The following is an 18,869-nucleotide window of genomic DNA, read 5'->3' as shown; positions in this document are numbered from 1 at the left end:
CAGATAGGATGTAGTTTTCCTCTGGGAGGGGTTAAATCCTGGATAAGGAATCATGGTGTAAATGAGCATTAGTGGAGACCATGGCATGCAACTCTTGACAGACACTATATAAATGTATAAATGTATATATAAATGTATGAGGAAAATTTGTTTCATCCATTCTGCATGTGGCAGAAATAGCTAGGTAAAAAATTGCACAGCCGATGCAATAAATAGCAGTTATTTGCCTATGCCATGCAATCTGCAAGACCTGCTAGGATGTCATTTATGTTGACACATTTAAAGAGAGAAGCTCTGCAAATCCATTTTCTTCCAAGCATCATTAAAAAAACCCTACATTTTTTCATGTATTTCCAATTCAGACTTGGCAGTTTCATGTAGTGAGAAGGGAACACTGGAAGAGGATTGAGGTATTCTTGGGTATTATGTAGCCCTTTGCAAAATCAAATCAAATTTAAAAAAAAAAGAAAAAGAAAAATCAAATCTGATTTTCAAAATTCTATTTCTTACCAGGAACCACAAAAATCTTCTCTTCTGACCATCAACCAGGAATATACAGAATAGGGGAATCCACAGCAGGCCAGGGATTTTTTTGCTCTCTGCATGGGACATGACTGATGAACAAACTTAATTACTAAATGAGCTGACGGAGTCTTTAACTCTAGCATGCTGCAGTGGAGAGTCTCACTGAGTTGGACAAACACCAGTCAAAGCCAAGAGGGCCTGTGCCAATACTTAGAAGGGAAGTTTAGAGTATCAGTTAAATACAGGACAAAGACCCAACTTACCTTCAGTCTGCTGTGTGAATCTCCAAGTGTATGTTAAGCGATCATCCCTGGAAAGGGAGAGTGTGAGCACATTTACCTGGGCTCAAGCTTTTGCTCATGTAATCCAGGCAGATGACACCGACCTTTTCTGAGCACATGATGGCCTCATATCCCCAGAGACACCCAAAGCTCAGCCCTTCTGAGCTGAGTGTCAGTGCTTTCGCCAGCAGCCTGGGGGAATGGCACAAGTTTAAACTCAGCTGGAAGCCACCTGTCTTCATCCTGCTGCGTAAAACTGCTGTGCAGCCTGTACAACCAAAAGGAATCACCTTGTGGGGCATCCTACTCCTGAGCAAGAGCAGTCAGCTGGTGATTTTCAACAATGGTTCTTGCAGGCTGGACATGAGGGGTGGGAAACCCTCCAGCTTGCAAAGCATTTCAGGAGTGAAATGCTCAGTGAAGCTGCAGCCAGGTTCCCTAACAATCCCAAAGGTAAAGGGGTGCTGTCTGAAAGCCATTCCTGCGAGGAAAGGTGAGCCCTGGTTCCCCATGCAATCACCCTGCTGCCTCCCTTGGCATTACTGGCATACAAATAGTTGTGTTTGGCCTTCATCCATCCAAGAGCTGACAACATGTAGCTCTTCAACTCCACAGTTCACAGGGGCTTTTTTCCTTGTTTTGTTCAGGTTTAGAAAAAGAAAAAAGGAGACAGATGAGTTATATGCAAGATATATCTCCCTGCTCTGAGAATTTGTTGGTGGTGACATGTGAAGAGAAATTACTCTTGACAATAAAGGCTATGATATCTTTTCCCTACTATTTCGGACAGAAAGATGTGCTTGAGCGCGTGGGTGTAAGAGAGAAAGCAGGAGAGTAAGTGCCTCTGTGGGCTTATATGCAATTGACATTTTATCTTGTTTTTCTTGTAAGTTTCCCCATGCTTTCCCTAACTTTTAAAGAGGCTTCATAGGCCCCATCTTCTTCCTCTCATCTTCAGAAATTCAGTCATATTTTCACCAGCAAGTGTGGCCCACAAGGCACTTTTCATCATTTGCTTTATAAAATCTATGCTCCCTACCCTGCAACCATGTCCATTTGTATGATGCTTCATCAGCAGGAAAGTTCTTGCCAGTTTTTCCTTCAAACTCTAAATTAGAAGCAGCAGAGAGCAAGGAAGTTCATGTCACTTAACATGTCACCCTCTAACCCCTTGGTCCTTTCCCCATTTCCAAAGTGACCTTTCTGACACCTTCTAGTTTGCCTTGAAACTGTTTTTAGTGTTTGCCTCCCACCAGCTCTCTCTCTGCCAGCAGATCATTCAGTGCACTCTTCCAGGCAACATCTTGGTCACACAGCTGCAGGCCACCAAGGAAAAGTCTTCATGTGCTCATCAGGATGTGGTACCAAATGACTGCTTCATCCCCACAGCTGTTGTTGCTGTCTGGAGAACCTGCTCCTGGCGACCAACTGCAGATGAGCTGAAAACCAGCAGAAATCACACAAGAATGGGGCCCATGTGCAAGATGCGGACCTGGCACCATGGGACAGGGAAGTCATACCTGATGGCATGGCAAAAACACCCAGCTGCAGCAAACTGCTGGGATGTGGAGGTTTCTCAGAGCCCCTCCAGCACTGAGCATGCATTGTGCTAGGCACATGGACTCTAGGCAGTGGGATTCCCACTTTATCATGCTAGGAGTGTTTATCACAAAAGGGCCATGACAAAAGATAATCACACACCACCTTCCCCGAGAGGAGCGGCTAAATTACCTGGACTCTTCAACAGTCAGTCTTTAGGCAGCAATTCATCATGTTTAGCTGGTTCTAGCATGAAGTTTCCTTGGTTACTGCTGCATGTTTCAGCAGGCCTTTGGCAGCCAAGGCACCGCTGTTCTCAGTCCTTTGTTTGGTGTCGAGGAACCTGATTGTGGCTCTGCACGGCCAAGTTGGCTCTCCCCTTACTGCCTGTTTGTAACGCCCTGGCTGAATAAAGATGAGAAAACCTTTAATGCACACAACACAGCAGATATCAGGGTACTGCCCCACTCACCTTGCCAAGCTTAGAGAAACATGGGCAATGTGAATGGATCCCTCTGGAATGATATCAGCTCTCTCTAGTCCTCTCCTAAAGGACTTCCTCCCATTGTGGCAGGTGCTTGCAGCAAAACTCACCGTGAGTGTTTGGGACCAGGTTCCCACAGGGCTTGGCAACAACAGAGTCCACTGCAGGGTACAGACAAATGCCTTTCTCCATCTGAAGAGCCTGAACAATGAGGGCATCCTTCCCTGGTGTCTGCTCTAGGCTCTGGTATGACTGGTGCCTCTGGGGCTGGCTGAAGGAAGAGTCCCTGTGCTAGGAATGTAGCTGACCCAGGGATTAAAGCAACACATGGCAGCAGCATGTATGTAATGATGGGTAGAAAGCGGGTCAGGAAATGGTATTCACCAGCTTTTGACACCAAGCCCTTGCAGATGGGCTTGAGAGATGCAGATTCCTCTCCCACCCACCCTATCACCAAAAAACCAAGGGAAAGCTACCCTGCAGTTCTCTCTCCATTGTGGTTTTCCATCTTTTGGCCCGTATTTGTTCATTGTAGGTGAGCTGGAGAAGAGGAAATCCCAGAGTTCAGCAATGTCTCCTGAAGCCCAGATGCAGAGAACCAGAGATATTTCAAAGTGCAGCCTTTATGCTGTAAGTTATCCTTAACAGAATATATCACTCTCCTCTTTCCTTGCTGCTCTAAGCTGTTCTGTTGCCATGGTGACCAGGGAAGTTCAGGAACGGTTTCGGAGTAGCCCTTCTCACTGTACCACATCAGATACTGTGGATGGTCCCTGTACACCTGGGATGTGCCGCAATGTAAACACAAACATCATCTCGTTAAAGATCCACGCTAATAAAGCGGACTGTGCAGTGTTACCTCTAGAAGTCTCAAAACATGTAGCAGAGGAAAACTGGCATCACCATTCCCATTTTACAGACTGGCAAACTGAGGGGATGTGACTTCTTCCATGTCCCCCTGGTCAGTGCCACTGCGGGAAATAAAAAACAGAGCTTCCAACTCCCTTTTCAGTCAAGCACACAATTTATTTTGGTACTTAAACCTTTCTGGCCAGTCAAGATCTGTCCTGTGCCTGGATTTTGGAATTACATCCCTCCTTTACCTAATAGGAATTTAGTATTTAAGTGGGAAGCAATGTTCTCGGACTCATTCATGCCATGGTTTTGCTGCTTGATCCCAGATGAGGTCACTTTTCATCCTTTTCCAGCCTCCTCATACCAGCACCCAACAAGCAAACAGAGGGAAGGGATCTACCACCTCTTGCCAGAGACCATCCTTTTCCTACAGCAAGACAGTATATCCAGACTGAGTGTTGTATCAGGTAACAGCATCTGATGAACCACCCACAGCTTGAGAGATTTTCTCTTATGTTATTAAGAAAAGTAGGATTGGTAAGATGCCTAAATGAAAAAGGAATATAATTCACATTCATAAAAAAAAGAAATCTAGAAATGTACATCCTACTAAAAGGATGTACGTTTTTATTTATCTAAATACTAATCTACAGTCTATGTCTTGGGACTAGTTGAAAGTTATTAGTCAGAAGAGTTACACATAAGAAAGTCCAGAAAAAAAAAATTGAGCCATTTCAGAGGAACCTTGCAATTTTGGCAGCTCACATGATGGACGAATTTTGTCAGCTGCCATAACACTATGAACCTGAAAGCTCTGTGAAACCCAGATCATGAAGGTTTACAGTGGCTTTCAAGCTAACTTCTCACCAATATATAAAGAACATAAAGAAGTAGCAATTCTTCTAAAATCTCCAAATGCCTTATCAATTTAAATAAATTTTAAAAAAGACTGCCATATCACTTGGTTTTATATAAATATTCTTTTGGCTCTGATATTTTGGAAGCAGGACAGTGGCAGGATTTTGTCTCAGGTCTGAATTCATGGGCTTTTTCTGGTGAATAAAGTAGAACTCTAGCTCAAACCAACTCCTATGAATAATATAAAAATTCAAAGGAAAATTTTGACTGATTTTTGCGTGACTAGCTAAGACCCAATAGGACTAAATCTGTAGTGACTATTGAATAAAAATCTTGAGTATTGGTAAATCTGTCTGAAAACTAGAGGTAGTCAAACCATACAGTACCTCAGCTACTCAGTTGTCAATGGCACTTTATACAGGAATATTTTCCACCTTCATTAACGAACGGATAGCATTTGGTTAATTGTGCAACTAAAAAATATTACATTCGACATAGTCTTGTAGATAGTAAAAATGAGAACAAACAATTTTAATGCCATATGAGTCAATCCCACTGTGAGCATGTGGCTCCAGAAGGATGACAAGTTCAACACTCAAGTTCTCACCTCGCTCATTTCCTTCCTCTTTCAACTGTGTCTCTTCAAGGCTGTTGTCTAAGAAAGTCTAATTTCATGGGTGATAAACAATACAGAACATCTGTATTTGACCACTTTCTCTTTCTTTTAGACTTGTGACTGTTATTTAAAAAAAAATGATAACCAACACATTTTACCAGTTAATAATATATATAATAACATATATCCAGCTTTTCCAAACTGCCTGTTCTGGTTCCATACAGAGACCTTACTTATTTCATATTTTCATACTTTTCTCTTCCAGTAGGGCTCCTAGGGCTCCCTTGTTGTGTTTGCTAAAAGAAAGGAGAGTGCCTTTGTCCTCCAGGAATTCAGAGTCTGGAAGTCAGGACTCACAAAGGGGAGATAAAAACTACACGAGACAGCCCTTGCATATAGCAGCCACACTTGGGCATCAGGCCCAGGTATTATGACAAAAGCAAGATATTATGACATGAAACAAACTATTATGGCCAACAGTCCAGAAAATTCGGCATCTGCAAGAAACCTTTCTTGAAAAACCTGCAAGAGGCAAGAGTCTGAGGGTGACGTGGGAACCAGTGATGTCATGACCAGCAAGAGTGATATCGTGCCCATCCTTGATGCCAGTCCAATGTGTCTCAGCTCATGCTAGTTCAGCAGACTTCTACCTGTCCATCCAGAAGCAACCAAGGAAGCCAGGTCACTATTGCCATATCTTGCTGCTTTAAAAGCAAAGACACGGAAAAGGGCAGTTGCAAAAGAAACTGCTGCCTAGATAATTCATCAATTAATGAAATCCTGTCAAACCATGACAATTCTTTTATAGTTTCAATTACAGAAGTTATACTCCATCTTAAAGTGTTGCCTGGTGTTGCTGTTCACCATTAAAACAGGTTGTTTCAGTGCAGTGGTTGCTGCATTTCAGTGTCAGCTACACCAATACCCCATTACATCAGTCACATGTGCAGAGCCCCAGTATGAAATGTGTTCTTGGATACTTCGCCACTACCAGGACTCTGTAAAAATAAATCATTACTATAATCATTAGCAATTTAACTTTTTGCTTTCTCATTTGCAATATTATTTTCAAATAGTGCCATTGGCCTAAGGAACTCCCAGTCTGGCACTTTCCATAGCTACTGAAAAAACTACAGTTATTTTCTTAGTTCTTGTTGTTAAATCGTTTTGCTCAGTTTTATCTTCCTCTTACCCTCCAAGCTCAAAACCAGTCAAAACTCATTACACAGAATATCATATCATAGGAGCCAGAAACGGAAAGGACCTATTAAATCACCACTTTGTCCTCCTGCCAATTTACACTTGCTGTCTAGATTACCTTTCCTAATGCTTTGTCCAGTTTGGCTTTAAAGAAGACAAAGCAGCTGGGCTCCTGCCCTTTCCCTTGGGAAACTGTTTCACAGCAAAATACATCTCATTGTCAGGAAATTTTACCTTACATTCAGCCTGACTGTCACACTATTAGCCCTTGTTATATCCCTGCGTGTCACACTAAAAATTCTTCTCTCACGCTCGGGAGAGTGGGAGGGTGTTCGTGCTCATCAGAGCGCTACATGTCTCACAAACCACACATTTGTTAGTCATTCCTGAGCTAAGCTCTGCATCATCTTATATTTGAACTCATCTACCTGTACTTCCACCTCTCCTGATCAACTTTGTGACTCTCCTCCAAAGATTTTTCAGATTTGTCAGTCCTTCTCTGGTTACTGAGGGCCTGGTGTTGATTGTACCAGTTATTTTGGGATGTGGGACACCAGGCGAAGCTAGATGGCAGGTTCAAACCAATCCAAAGCACACTCTCTTTTTAACACAGCTTAGTTAAACTGAGCTTCTTGCCACGGGATGTGAACGACAGAAGTTTGCATGGGTACAAAGAGAAACAGAATTGGTTAATGCAAGAAAAATAATGCATTAAGAGCTCCTGCATACATAATCTTACATGTAAGAGCCTGCACTACCAATTTATCCTTATCATATTGAGACAAGAAGGACAAAATTCTATTTCATAACTTGATGAAATGCTTATCAGACTTTCACAAGAGGAAGTGTGTTTCAGTCACCACCACATGAGTCTTAGCTCTCATGGCACCCTATAAAGATGCACCTGAGTTAAGCTGCCCCGATGCAAGCACTGGGTTCAGTACAGGGAAGGACCAGAGGAAGTAGAAGCTCTGCTGTTCTCTGCACTGTCATGTCTGGAGTGATGCCCTGCAGGACTAAGCCTTACCACTAAGCATTTCATCCCCCTCTTTACAGCAGATCCAAGGTGCCCAAGAGCTCCTGATGGGGAAAATTAAATCTTCTGGCAGACTAGGCACACTAAAGCCCCAAGTAGAAACTGCATAGCTCCTGACGTAATTTCAGAACACCCACCAGACTGAGATCCTTGCAGAAGACACATACACAGAGGACCAAGGTCCTGTGAATGTGTTGCCAGTTGCTCCCTTAGCCTCGCTCAATAAGTGCTTTGAAAAGCAGAGGGTGGGGAGGAGTGAGGAAAATTAGATGCCTTGCCTCAGTTTCCTTCTTTCATCCTTTGTCTCTCAGTCACCGTAACACTTCCAGTTTGATTTTGCAATTCAGGTGAAGAAAGCCTTCAGTGTAATTTATTAAATGCCACTGCAGTGCAGAGAAACAGAGTAGGGAAGTGGGGCCTAATCTTGTCCAATACTGCAAGGATCAGGAAAAGCACCAAGGTCCTCTTTTCCTTCATTCCTGAGGGCCCACACAACCTACAGAATAGGACTCTGGATCAGGGGGGACTCTGGGACACCTGGATTCAGGACTTAATCTGTGGCATAAGGCAAACACCTCAGCCTCTCCACTCATCAGTTCATTTGTCTGATAAAGGTGTATCATTTGATCTTCATTGGAAGAATGTTTCAAGATCCTTAAGATCTTGTGGGAAAGCTCAGGGTTATTTTCACCATTAAGACAAAAATCTCACAATTATGATCAATCTTGTGCCTATTTAGGTCTGCCACTAAGAGGAAGAGTTTCATAATAAGCTTATTATTACCCATTTACAGGCTGTGCTTTTCCAGAGAGCTTTCTGGTTGGGGTCCCACACATCATGCTCTGGATTTACTAAAATTAACTTGAAGGCCATGTAGGAAAGGCCACTGGGATCATCATGACCTATGATAGACCTCGCAATCTTTGAGGATTGCACATAACCCTTTAACTTTAGTTTTTCCATATCAGGAAGACTGCAAGGAGGCTCTTAGTTTGGCTCAATGTCAGCCTGGACTGTAGAAGTGGTTTCCAGGTGGAGATGGCCATGCATGATGCCATCTGCATCTACATCAGACAAATTGCCTCTTCCCTAGCAGTATGTAACAGTTGCTATGTGAATGCAGGGCCAGCTGTCCATGTGGATCATCTCACGTCTACTCACCAGTGGGAGGTGCACTGCTCTTCCTGTTAATCATGTCTCCATTAAAACATCAGTGCTAAGAGAAGCACTCCTCCAGCTGATTTCCTTCAGCCCAGAAAACGTGGCAGCAATCAATAGACCCTGTAAGTTAAGAGCCCTTTTCCCATTTGTTGTCCCATCCTATTCAGAACCTTTTCCTCTTGGCAGGTAATAAGGTACCTTTCAAGGATGTAACTGATAAATCTTACAGTGGCTCTCCTGAAAGACACTAAAACCAAGGTCAGAATTTCTCCTCCCTGTCCCTACCATGTGTTGTCATCCTTGGCCTTTGTAGTGGTTTGGATTTTGTTTTCCCCCAGAGGCTAAGAAAAGTGGTAGACCCCAAGGGGTGGAAACCCCTGGAAGTTTTGAAGTTCTGTCCAATAGGCGCTCCTGCAAAAATGTAAACATATCACAACTAGACCGGAAGAGAAGGGTTGTAGTTTTTGGTAAGGAGAAATAGCCATGTTGTAGAGCCATGAGGAAGGGGCTCTGAGCCCCTCGGGGCCTTTGGCCCCCCCCAGCCCCGGGCTGGGGGAGCTGCAGGGACCTGAAACAGCATAAAGCTGGGCTAGGTGCCTGTAGTTATGCCGGGAGATGTTTTCTCTCCATCGTGGGCAGGAGTAGCGGCAGACGCAGCGTCCGGAGACTCTGGCTAAGAGCCAGGACAGATAAGAACTGAACCGGAGAAGCAGCAGAAGCTAGCAGCAGAGCTACAGAGTTCTTGGGGGTAAGAACTGATTCCAGACCACCCAAAACTCTCTTAAGACCCTTCTTGGAGAAGAGGGACATGGAGTCCTATTTTGGAGAGCAGTTTTGGACATGCAGCACCAGAGAGAGAGAGGAGCTGAGAAGCTCGGTCGTCCTGAGAGCTGAGCCAGGACGGTGTGGGAGGTTGGCCTTGGGAGCCCTCCCTTGCTGCAAGCTGCAAAGAAGCTCGCAGCCTGAGACAGGGCACAGAGGCCCTGCAAGGAGCTTGAATCTCCTGGAGATACCAGACTGTCATGAAGACCCCCTGCGTCTTTGTGATATGACCGTGGTGAAACAACCTTGTCTGGGGTTACGAAGCCCACGGAAGACCCCTTTGCCTGCATCAAGGGGCCGAGGGAGCTTGGATACCTCCCTCGTGAGTGCTGGCAGAGATCCAGCAACAGCTGCATGCATGAGAGAGAGATAGACTGCTACTCTGAAGAAGCTGCTGCCCTGAGAGACTGGAAGGGATCTGTCCTTCTTTCCCTCCTGGACTTTTATTTGGAGGGGAGAAGAGATCTGATCCATTGTAAATACTATATGTCATGGTAGAGATAGTTGTAATTGTGTGTATAATGTATTATGATATTTATTTGTACAGTCATTGTAATATAATCCCTTTCCCCCATTCTGAGTCTGGTGTGTTTTGTCTGGAAAAACCCATCTCACATTGGGTTGAGATGTGGGAGGGGGCTTAGACTAGGGAATTAGGATTTTGGGGCTATCTCAAACCATGACAGCCTTAAATTGGATCTCCTTCCAGGTGTCACGGGCAGCCTGCTCTACTATCTAGGCAGAAATGTGTTCACAGACACACTGGTTCCTGCTCAGCTTGACAAACGCTTGCCTATGCACAGGAGCCCTCCAGAAGTCTGTGTTGCTCCTGCAGAACAAGCTCTGAGCTGCAATGACATGGAAATGTTACCACTGCCTGCTCTCTAGTAAAGATCAAAACTTACTTCTGTGCCTAATTTTTAAGAGGCTAGATTTTTGTCATTACGGCAGGACTTTTAAGTAATTCAAATTTCTTTTATAAAGTTGGCCTTTCTATTAAGTCACCTTTCTTCTCTCAAGGTGGAAAAAGACCTGCATTGTTACCAGCAGCAGGTGTTGCAGAGGAGCCTAAAACAAATGCCAGAAAGTCTTTCAGGCTGGAAAAAACATCTCAAGTGAGATAGGGAGTTGGCTGCCCAAAATTTGATGGCTCTTTGAAGGGAAAGTGCTCAGAAGACTGTTGGCTCTATGACAGCAGGAGGCACCAGAAAGTATTGAATTTTTCTTGGAAAAAGGTGATTTCTGTGTATCAGAGCAAAGCAGCAGGAAAGAAAAGTCTCTAATCAGACAGAATATAGGGAATAACAACTGTGCTTTTGTATCCACAGCACAGAAGCAAGACTCACATCAACCACTCCAACCAATTTCATATGTGTGTTACATACAAATAACATAATTTGGTAAGGTGCTGAAAATCTCCTTACCAATGCTGGGCTGCCCTCCTTGACATAAGGGAAGACCAGGAATATCAGAAAATCATATAATTCTTAACCAAATTCAAACTTTTAAGTTTCTGGCAAGTGGAAAGGAATGAAAAGTGATGCAGACTATAACACCCCAGCTTGTAAACACACACAGAAGGCTGCTGTTATTAGTTATCTAAAATACATTTGTAAACATTTTCTGGAAGTACATGCAAGGGACCATGCTGGACATCAGGTTATTACCAATATGCTGTCTCCCCTGTCTGAAATTTCAGTTAGGATACACTTATTTATGCTGACAGCCTTCATTGCAACCCTGCTATTTCCCTCTCTCCTCTTCTTAAGGAAGCAAGGGTGTGTGCAACAGTGATGAGTGCTCACACTCCTACTGTTAGTGACCGTCGCTGACTTTTGAATCCAAACACATCCACCCTGGACTTCAAGTGGAGAGTCTCTGAGGCAAGACGTTCTGGCAGACTTTGGGAAAAACAGCGGTTGAGAGGAGACACCCAAGCATTAAGGCATCTGCACAGGGATCATCAATCTGGTTTTCTTGGCCCCTTGGCCAGCCAGCATGAAAGCCTTCCAAGCAAGCTTCTGACAAGGCACTGAGTGGGGCATTTTGGTGGAAAGAGGAGAAGAGCTCAAGCCTGGGGTCATGGGAGGGACATTAACTAGAATTTAGAAGATTTCAGACCAAAGGAAGTGCATCAGGGGAGGGCCCAAGAAGGTAGGCTTATGTGTACTGGCTCCATCAGCGTTGCTGTGTAAGGCGTAACGTGTGGTCAGAGTCCCCAGTGCCCAGGCAAGGGCTTCCTGATGGACACTGGGCAGCGATCTCTGGAAAGCTGTTCGGTGATCCCAGATGACACCATTCCTCCTGAAATCACCACCAAGATGCTGAACACCCAACAAAAGGGGCCTTGGTGTGGGTACAAGATTAGACTGTTGACTTGAGTTAAGCCTTTATCAATCCCTGCCCTCATGATGTGGAAGACACAAACCAACCTCCAGACCCACACTTCCAGTCCCACATGTTTTATTCAATTCCTATACTGAGATCTGTCAATAACGATCCTGTAAATGATTATGAGTTTCTCTGACACCAGTGAGTAAAGATTTGGCATGAGAATCAATAATTTCTTAAATTAATTATCAGTTACAACAATAACTGATGACCAAAAAGCCTGCTATTTACTATATGCCTATGCAAAGGTAGGCAGCCAAAATCACATCTGTGCCTCTCTGTGGCATGGTGGTAGGGAGGATAATTCAGAGCTTTGAGTCGAGGATGACAGAGCCTTGCTTCTCAGCTACCCTGTGGTTTCTCCCTAAACCTGCTCCCCTGTCCCAGAATGACACTGGTGTCACCACAGCCACTGAGTGCCAGGTTACAAAATGTTTCAAGTAACTAAACATTTGGGACTTTCAAACCTGCACAGACATTGACAAAATCCCACAAGCAGTTAATTGTACCTGTTGGGGGTCTAATAATTTTTTAATCCTGACCCTTGGTATCCATGTGCCTCACATCTGTAGATGGAGATGGGAATACCTATTTACATGCACACAGTGATTCTGCAGACAAATGGCTGCACAAGCACCGCATCACGAGATGCATCTAATTGATGCTTAGCTGCAGCAAATACCAACACAGCGCTTCTAGCTGTATCATACAGTGATATGAGGGAAGCTGCAGACACTAAAATAAAAAGAGAACAATCTTCTGCCCATTTAAGTGGCAGCTGCTCTGGATGACTGCAGTGCTGCCCAGCAAATTACTCAGCAGACAGAGGCACAATTCCCTGGACCGCATGTTAATCACCTGCATCCAGAGGCTGAGCACAGAGAGACCCTGCAGTAATGCGGTGTGGGAGCACAGGCTGTAGGCTGTGGTATAATAAATCTCCCTGCCTGCAGCCTGACTCTGTTTCCTCACCAAAGTTACACCAAATTTCAAAGCAAGAACTGTACGAGAAGGTAAGAAAAATGGAAATGGGAAAACCAGGTCATGTCAGTAGTCCAAGTATAATAGGTAGACTAAAATAGACTCTACTTAGTTAACAGTGAACATAAATAGAATAACAGAGGCCATATGAGAAAGGCACAAAAGCACAAAAACTGCCAAACATTTGAGTGCGTCAGATGTTAATGATGATCAAAGCTTATACAACAGATTCTGGAGAAGTCAGTGCCTTTACCCAGTTCTGTGTTGAACTGCACTAACATTTAAAAGCAGGTAGTAAGTACCAAAGACTGGTTTCTTGTCCCCTACAAATTTGTTCGAGGTCCTCACAAGACTGCCTCACCAAAACATAGCACTGTTTTGGTGGCCCTTCAGAGGCAATGCTCACAAATCTTAAAATTCGATCAGGATGAGTGTAATTAGTCAATATGGCCTGTTCTACACAGAAAGCAAATCTGTTTTACGGAAACAGTCTTCTCTGAGCAAAGATGCACAGCAGGCAGCAGCTGAAGAGAGCTCTGAGCTTCAAAAATATGGCTGCTTATTTCAGAGCTGAAGTACAAACTCATTTCCTCTCCCAGATGGTAACTATCTCTCTGATGGAGATAGTTCAGTGATACCAACTAGCAGGCCTCAAATACCCAGCACAACCATTTTATGTGCTCACACTGAATTTGACAGAATGTCCTTGTGTCTATGTTGTTTGGGGGGGTGGAGGCAAGACAGTATGCTTTCTGAGCTTGCTTTAACTAATGAGCACCAGCCAATCTTCAGTCAACCCACAGTGAAGACAAAGTTTTTTAGTTTTACCCAAATATGAACTCAATAAGATGGTCATAATTCTGCTTTTCAGGGCAAGACTCCCTCTGTTTACTTCAATGAACCACCAAAGAGTACTCCCATACCTGTGCGTTTACCTGGGACAGTTGAAATGCACTGTAGACAAAAATTACCAAACACACAAAAAACCCACAATTTATTTTTCCTCCATTTTTTTTAAAAAAAGCTACTCGCTACATGAAAGTATTCAAGGGCTGAGACCAATTTGTTCATACTTGGGAACTCAATACAGGTGCACAGAGTAAGCAGATAGTAAATTCAGTGCTGTAGTATGGCTACCAGCTGCAGAAGGGACAGCAGTAACATCCTCAATGGAAGGGAAACGATGGCCACCAGTGATTTACTAACATAGTTTGGATTCTCGGTACAAAACTGATTTCAGATTTGTGCAACTGTTTGATTGTGCCTGGCAATACTATGGCAGAGGTCACTGCAGTCTCAAGGGTAAAGACACAGAGCTATTTACTGCCTATCTAGATCACAACACATTTCCATTGCAGCACCTTTAACAAGAATATCAAAATCAGGTAAGACTTAAGTGCACCATAAATCTGCTGCCAGTTCACTGGGAAGATCCCAAACTGCATGTTAAAGCTAAATCTTTAGTCTTTGAGGAATCATGGTTAGCTTGAAAACCAATGGCAACTACAAACAAAACCAGCGCCCAGAACATTTAAACCATACATACTGTTCAGTCACACAAATCCCCAGCTAGTATTCCTGGGGATGTGTAGCTTCTTTTGCTACAATTGACTTTTTTCTCTTTTATTAAAGGATGCTGATATAAAACCCAGAGGCACACGAAAATAAACACAGGCAGCTGATAAAAACAAGCAGCAGTGCATTGTGCCTGTCACTACACTAGTCAGTCAGCATGCACAGTAATTACTCGAATGCTGCTCCCCTTAATATTCCCATATGGTATGGTTTCACTTTGATATTGAGGAACTCATCCACCTTTTTTAGACTTGTAGCCCATCCAACGTTGAGGAACGTTCATGAAACAGATTTTAGGGTAGCAGAGACTAGCAAGGGATCTTATCTTGTTAGTTACATTGTTCTTGGTCTTCAAGGTAGTTCACCTACCTTTGTGCTAAATATGTCCTGAGAAAAGCCAAGTGACAGCAGAGGGTTGCCTTTTCTTTGACAAGGGTTGGTCAGTGACTGTACCAAGGACTTCCTCAGTCAAGTTCTCCACACTCCCACCAAGGATCAGTCTAGTCTCCAAGACGCTGTTAGCATCCTATGTCACTGATCAGCGGTAAAATAAATAACGGCTATTACAACCTTAAGACTCTTATGGGCTCTCTGTTGGTATCCACAAGGGATCATATGGTTTGATAGTTTACTACTATCCATAGCGAATTTCCCCAGTAAAATTAAGGTCAGGTTTTAAAGGGAAAAACATATTTTCCAAAGGACAGCAGTATGAATGCAACTCTGATGCCTTTTGATCTGAGGTCTGCTTTGCTAGTTGTGGTGTATCTTTGTCAGAACAATAGGTCTTTAGAGTAGATTAATCCAAGAATATATGTGACAAAGTTTTACCTAAGTGTTTATATTATGCTCACAGCCAGCCCTTATGATTTTACAGGCGTTCATGTGATTGAATTGTGCTTGCTCCTGAAGAAGCTGTTTGGTTTTTAAAATGGAATAGTTCACATTTTTGTCTGAAAGTTGCTGCTATGAAAACACCTACTCTGGAAGATGATTCCATGGTGTTAGGTCAGCTTCAGGGAAAGCTTTGCATTTCCCCCTTATCCTATTAGCCCGTGAGATTAATCTTTCAGGTTCCAAAGAATAACATTACTCGACCAAGACCTGGCTGTTGCAGGGAGCCCATGCTCAATGGAGTGCAGGCACATAGAATCATAGAATTGTTTAGGTTGGAAAAGAGATATCAAATCAAACACAGTGGATGTTAGTGACTGGAGACTGGCTGATCGAAGAAAATCCAAATTGCCTTGCAAAGCCATACATGGGAGCCAGTGGCTGCAGTGACAAAGACTCATTGTCCAGTTTTCTCCTTGCTTTCCCCAGATTTTTATGCTCTCAAAACTAGTTGATCAGAATGAAAGAAGAACGGAAGGATTTAGGGAGCAGAAAAGGGAAACTTCAATAAATAATAAATAATAAATTAAAAGGGAAATCTTGTCGTCTACTTCACCCCAGATAATGTCTTGTTTTCCCAAGAGACTTAGTTCTTTCATACAGCAGGCAGGTTATGGTACTTTCTCCATAAGCAATTCCATCAGTTAAGATCCACATAATCTGCTGCCCCATGTGGCAGCATTGATTAGGCCCTGTCTTGGAACAATTACTGCTCAGTGCAATTCAGGGAAGTGTTCTTCCTCTTCAGTGGTCCTCACTGAGAATCCTGAAAAGGCAAAGGATGAAGGAGACAGAGAAACATCAAATGGGCTAGGCTTTATTTAAGGACCTTAGTAGATGATGGTTTAAAAATAACCAAGTAGGTTTTTCTGATGCCTAAATGGAACCCATTCTTTTTGCCTTGTAGAAAGTCTAGCATATTGTTTTCATAATCAAGTTATTTGGATAACAAAACAACGATTTAGATTAGGATTTGTTTACACAGCTAAATATGTTGAGTAATGAAATTAAAATAAGCTCTGTGCTTCTGTCACATCTGCAATAGTGACTGGCTTCTTATGGTTGAGTACAAGCCTGCTGCACAGATGTTTCTTGATAAGGTATAAATCTGTGTTAGATGTTGTTTATTGCAGCATTTTTATTGCCTTCTTCCCTGAAGGAGGGAATGTTGCCTGCACAAGGCAACCAGATGTGACCTGCAAGACTGTATGAAATACCATTACAAGCAAAAACAGGTCCCATATTCCATATCAGCATCTGCAATGGCTCATCAAGTATTTATCAGATCATTTGAACACTTCTACAGGCCCTAGCATCATATCATCACCAGAATTTACTTATTATAACCTGCAATGAAAAAGGTAAGCATCCTGTAAAGCGACTGGTGCCTCAAATAGCAGGAGATCCCATTTTAGTTTGGTTTCCTGCCTTAAAGGTCAAATTCCTGAGCAGACACTGCTGCTAGAAAGTAAGATACTGTGATAGATCAAGGCAGCTGCTTTTCAGGGCATTGCAGGGAAGAATTTCTCTTTTCTGCCGTCCTGCCCCAGGTGATATCAATCCTTTGATGGTGACAGGGGAAGAGACTTGTCTTGTACTGGTGCCTATGTGAGAAGTACGACAAGGGAGTTTCTTCCCTGGGGAAGGTGGCACAGCTTGGAGCAACTCACTGAGTGGCTCTGCTCCTGTGGGAGCAAGAGGATCTAACAGGAAAAACTTGCCAATGACCCCAGCATTTGAAGACAGCCAAGTCTGGCCCCGGAGCCACAGTGGGTCCTTCTCTGTAGCTGATGAAAGTAACATCCATGGGCTCTGAAAGTAAAGAGAGCCAAACTTTTCAAGATGTACTTCTTGGAAAGTTTCTTGAAGGAAAATCTGACATTTCTTATTTAAAAAAAAAGAGGGGGGAGCAGGCAGCAGAATGGGTTATTCTTCCCTGAGATAATCTATGTCTCTGATTTGCTTCACTTGTTACACAGACAGAAGATCCTGTCAACACAGAAATAATGCCAAGTATTTACGGTTTAATGGAACCCAGGGACCAATTAACAACATAGAAAACCACCGGGCAGTGTATTTCTTATCGTAACAGGAGGGAAATCTTACATTACTGCTGTTCCCCCATTTCTTAAAATAAAGCACCAGCACTTCGTCAATGATTTCTCAGTAGTAATGTTTATTACCCGCTAGTTTTACCACTGCTCATTTATCAATCGCTTTCCATGTTCTACATTCAGTCACAAAACCCCTCTCTTGCAAACTAAAACCCCGAAAAGAGAAGAAAAAAAAGAAAGGAAGGAAAGAAAAAAAGCAACTGTCATTAGGGCTTCAGACCAGCAGTGCTAGAACCTGCCCTCAACCCCAAGTTCTCGAACTGCTGACTCTTCAATAGCTTGATGGATGCGATGCACCTCGTCCTGCGTCAAAGTCCTCTCCGGGTGGCGGTAAACGATCCGGTAGCAATGGCTGACCTTCTTCGTCCTACAAAACGCAGACCAAAAGAGGACTCATAAATACATGTGCCTCCAAATGCAAATACATGAGGCCAAACACTTACCCTCTGGATCATTTTTATTTGTGGTCTAATTTTGTTCCTGTTGCTTGAAAATCACCTTAATGCTAAAATACACAGTCCAGAGACGTGGGACTGACCTGAATTTTAATTTTTGCAGAGGCCTTTGCTGAAGTCCACCTTACACCTCAACTTATATTGTGGTGGGGTAGCTTCTTACCAGAGTAAACAATCCCATGAGGAGGGCTGTGCTAACTAACACCGCTGAACCGCTGCTGACACCACAGCTCTCTCGTTTCGGTGCTAATGGGGCTATTTGAGTGAGCACTGGGCATGTATACCCCATTCAGATCAGTGGGGCTGGTGGTGATGGGCATAAGGAAAACACCGTGCAACCTCTGTGCACTGGAGAGCAATGTTATCAGCTGATGTGGGGCATCTCACAGCCTTACCATCCAGGCCTCAGCCTGGGGAAGGAGACTGAACAAACAGCTGCAAAACAGAGTAAAACATTTATTTGTCATTTCTTTGCCCTCACTGTAAATTAGAAACAGGAATAAAATGCATCTGAAGTATTGTGATGACCAAGTATTCATTTGTGGGAGAAGGACAGAGATGGAGGATGAAGGCAGTCATCGCTCCCAAAGTGGAGCAGCAAACGGCAGTGCAAAATTTCTTACCCTGCACTATGGAAAGAAAAAGACAAAGGAGAACACAGAAAAGGAATAGAGAAGAGGGAATGATGGGGGCAAAAAGCATTTAAAAGTTGCTGGTTAGGCAGAGACAAGTTAATGAAAACCCAGGACAAACTAGTAAGTTGAGTAAGAGTGAAAAAAATCTTGCTCTCCATCAAAAGCAGGCTGGAGTACCTAGCTCTTGCAAGGGCACCTCTGTAATTGGAGTGCTTGTGTTACTGAATTTAAATGGCAGTTCTGGCATACTTTTTAGTGTGAAATGGAGCCCACACAGCTTCTTCTTTCAAAGGTAAACACTCCAGTGAAAGAGAGAAAATCTGAAGGGAAAAATAATAGGAGACCAGAGATCAAGTATCAGGCAGAAGGAGCTCCCAGACTGGCAGAACTCTGCATTTAATGGCACACAAAGGCATTCAGCAAGCTTTAGGTCATCTCTCTCCTGAA

The 18,869-nt window shown here is 43.4% G+C and overlaps 1 protein-coding gene across 7 annotated transcripts in view; it reads right to left on the bottom strand.

The window, feature by feature from the left end:
* Positions 1-17,372: 17,372 nt before the first annotated feature.
* The window catches only part of FARS2 (phenylalanyl-tRNA synthetase 2, mitochondrial), a 239,695-nt gene continuing 238,198 nt past the window's right edge, over positions 17,373-18,869 (bottom strand). For 6 of the 7 annotated variants that reach the window (XM_032712457.1, XM_032712432.1, XM_032712424.1 and 3 more), the window contains one exon: positions 17,373-17,699. In XM_032712457.1, coding sequence (XP_032568348.1) covers positions 17,561-17,699 — 139 coding nt within the window. In that variant the 3' untranslated portion in view covers positions 17,373-17,560. The remainder of the gene's footprint in view (positions 17,700-18,869) is intronic. The other variant, XM_032712447.1, reaches the window with a different exon arrangement.

This window comes from Chiroxiphia lanceolata, chromosome 1 (genome assembly GCF_009829145.1).
Source record: "Chiroxiphia lanceolata isolate bChiLan1 chromosome 1, bChiLan1.pri, whole genome shotgun sequence".
NCBI lineage: Eukaryota > Metazoa > Chordata > Aves > Passeriformes > Pipridae > Chiroxiphia > Chiroxiphia lanceolata.
This window is presented reverse-complemented; position numbering and strand designations above follow the sequence as displayed.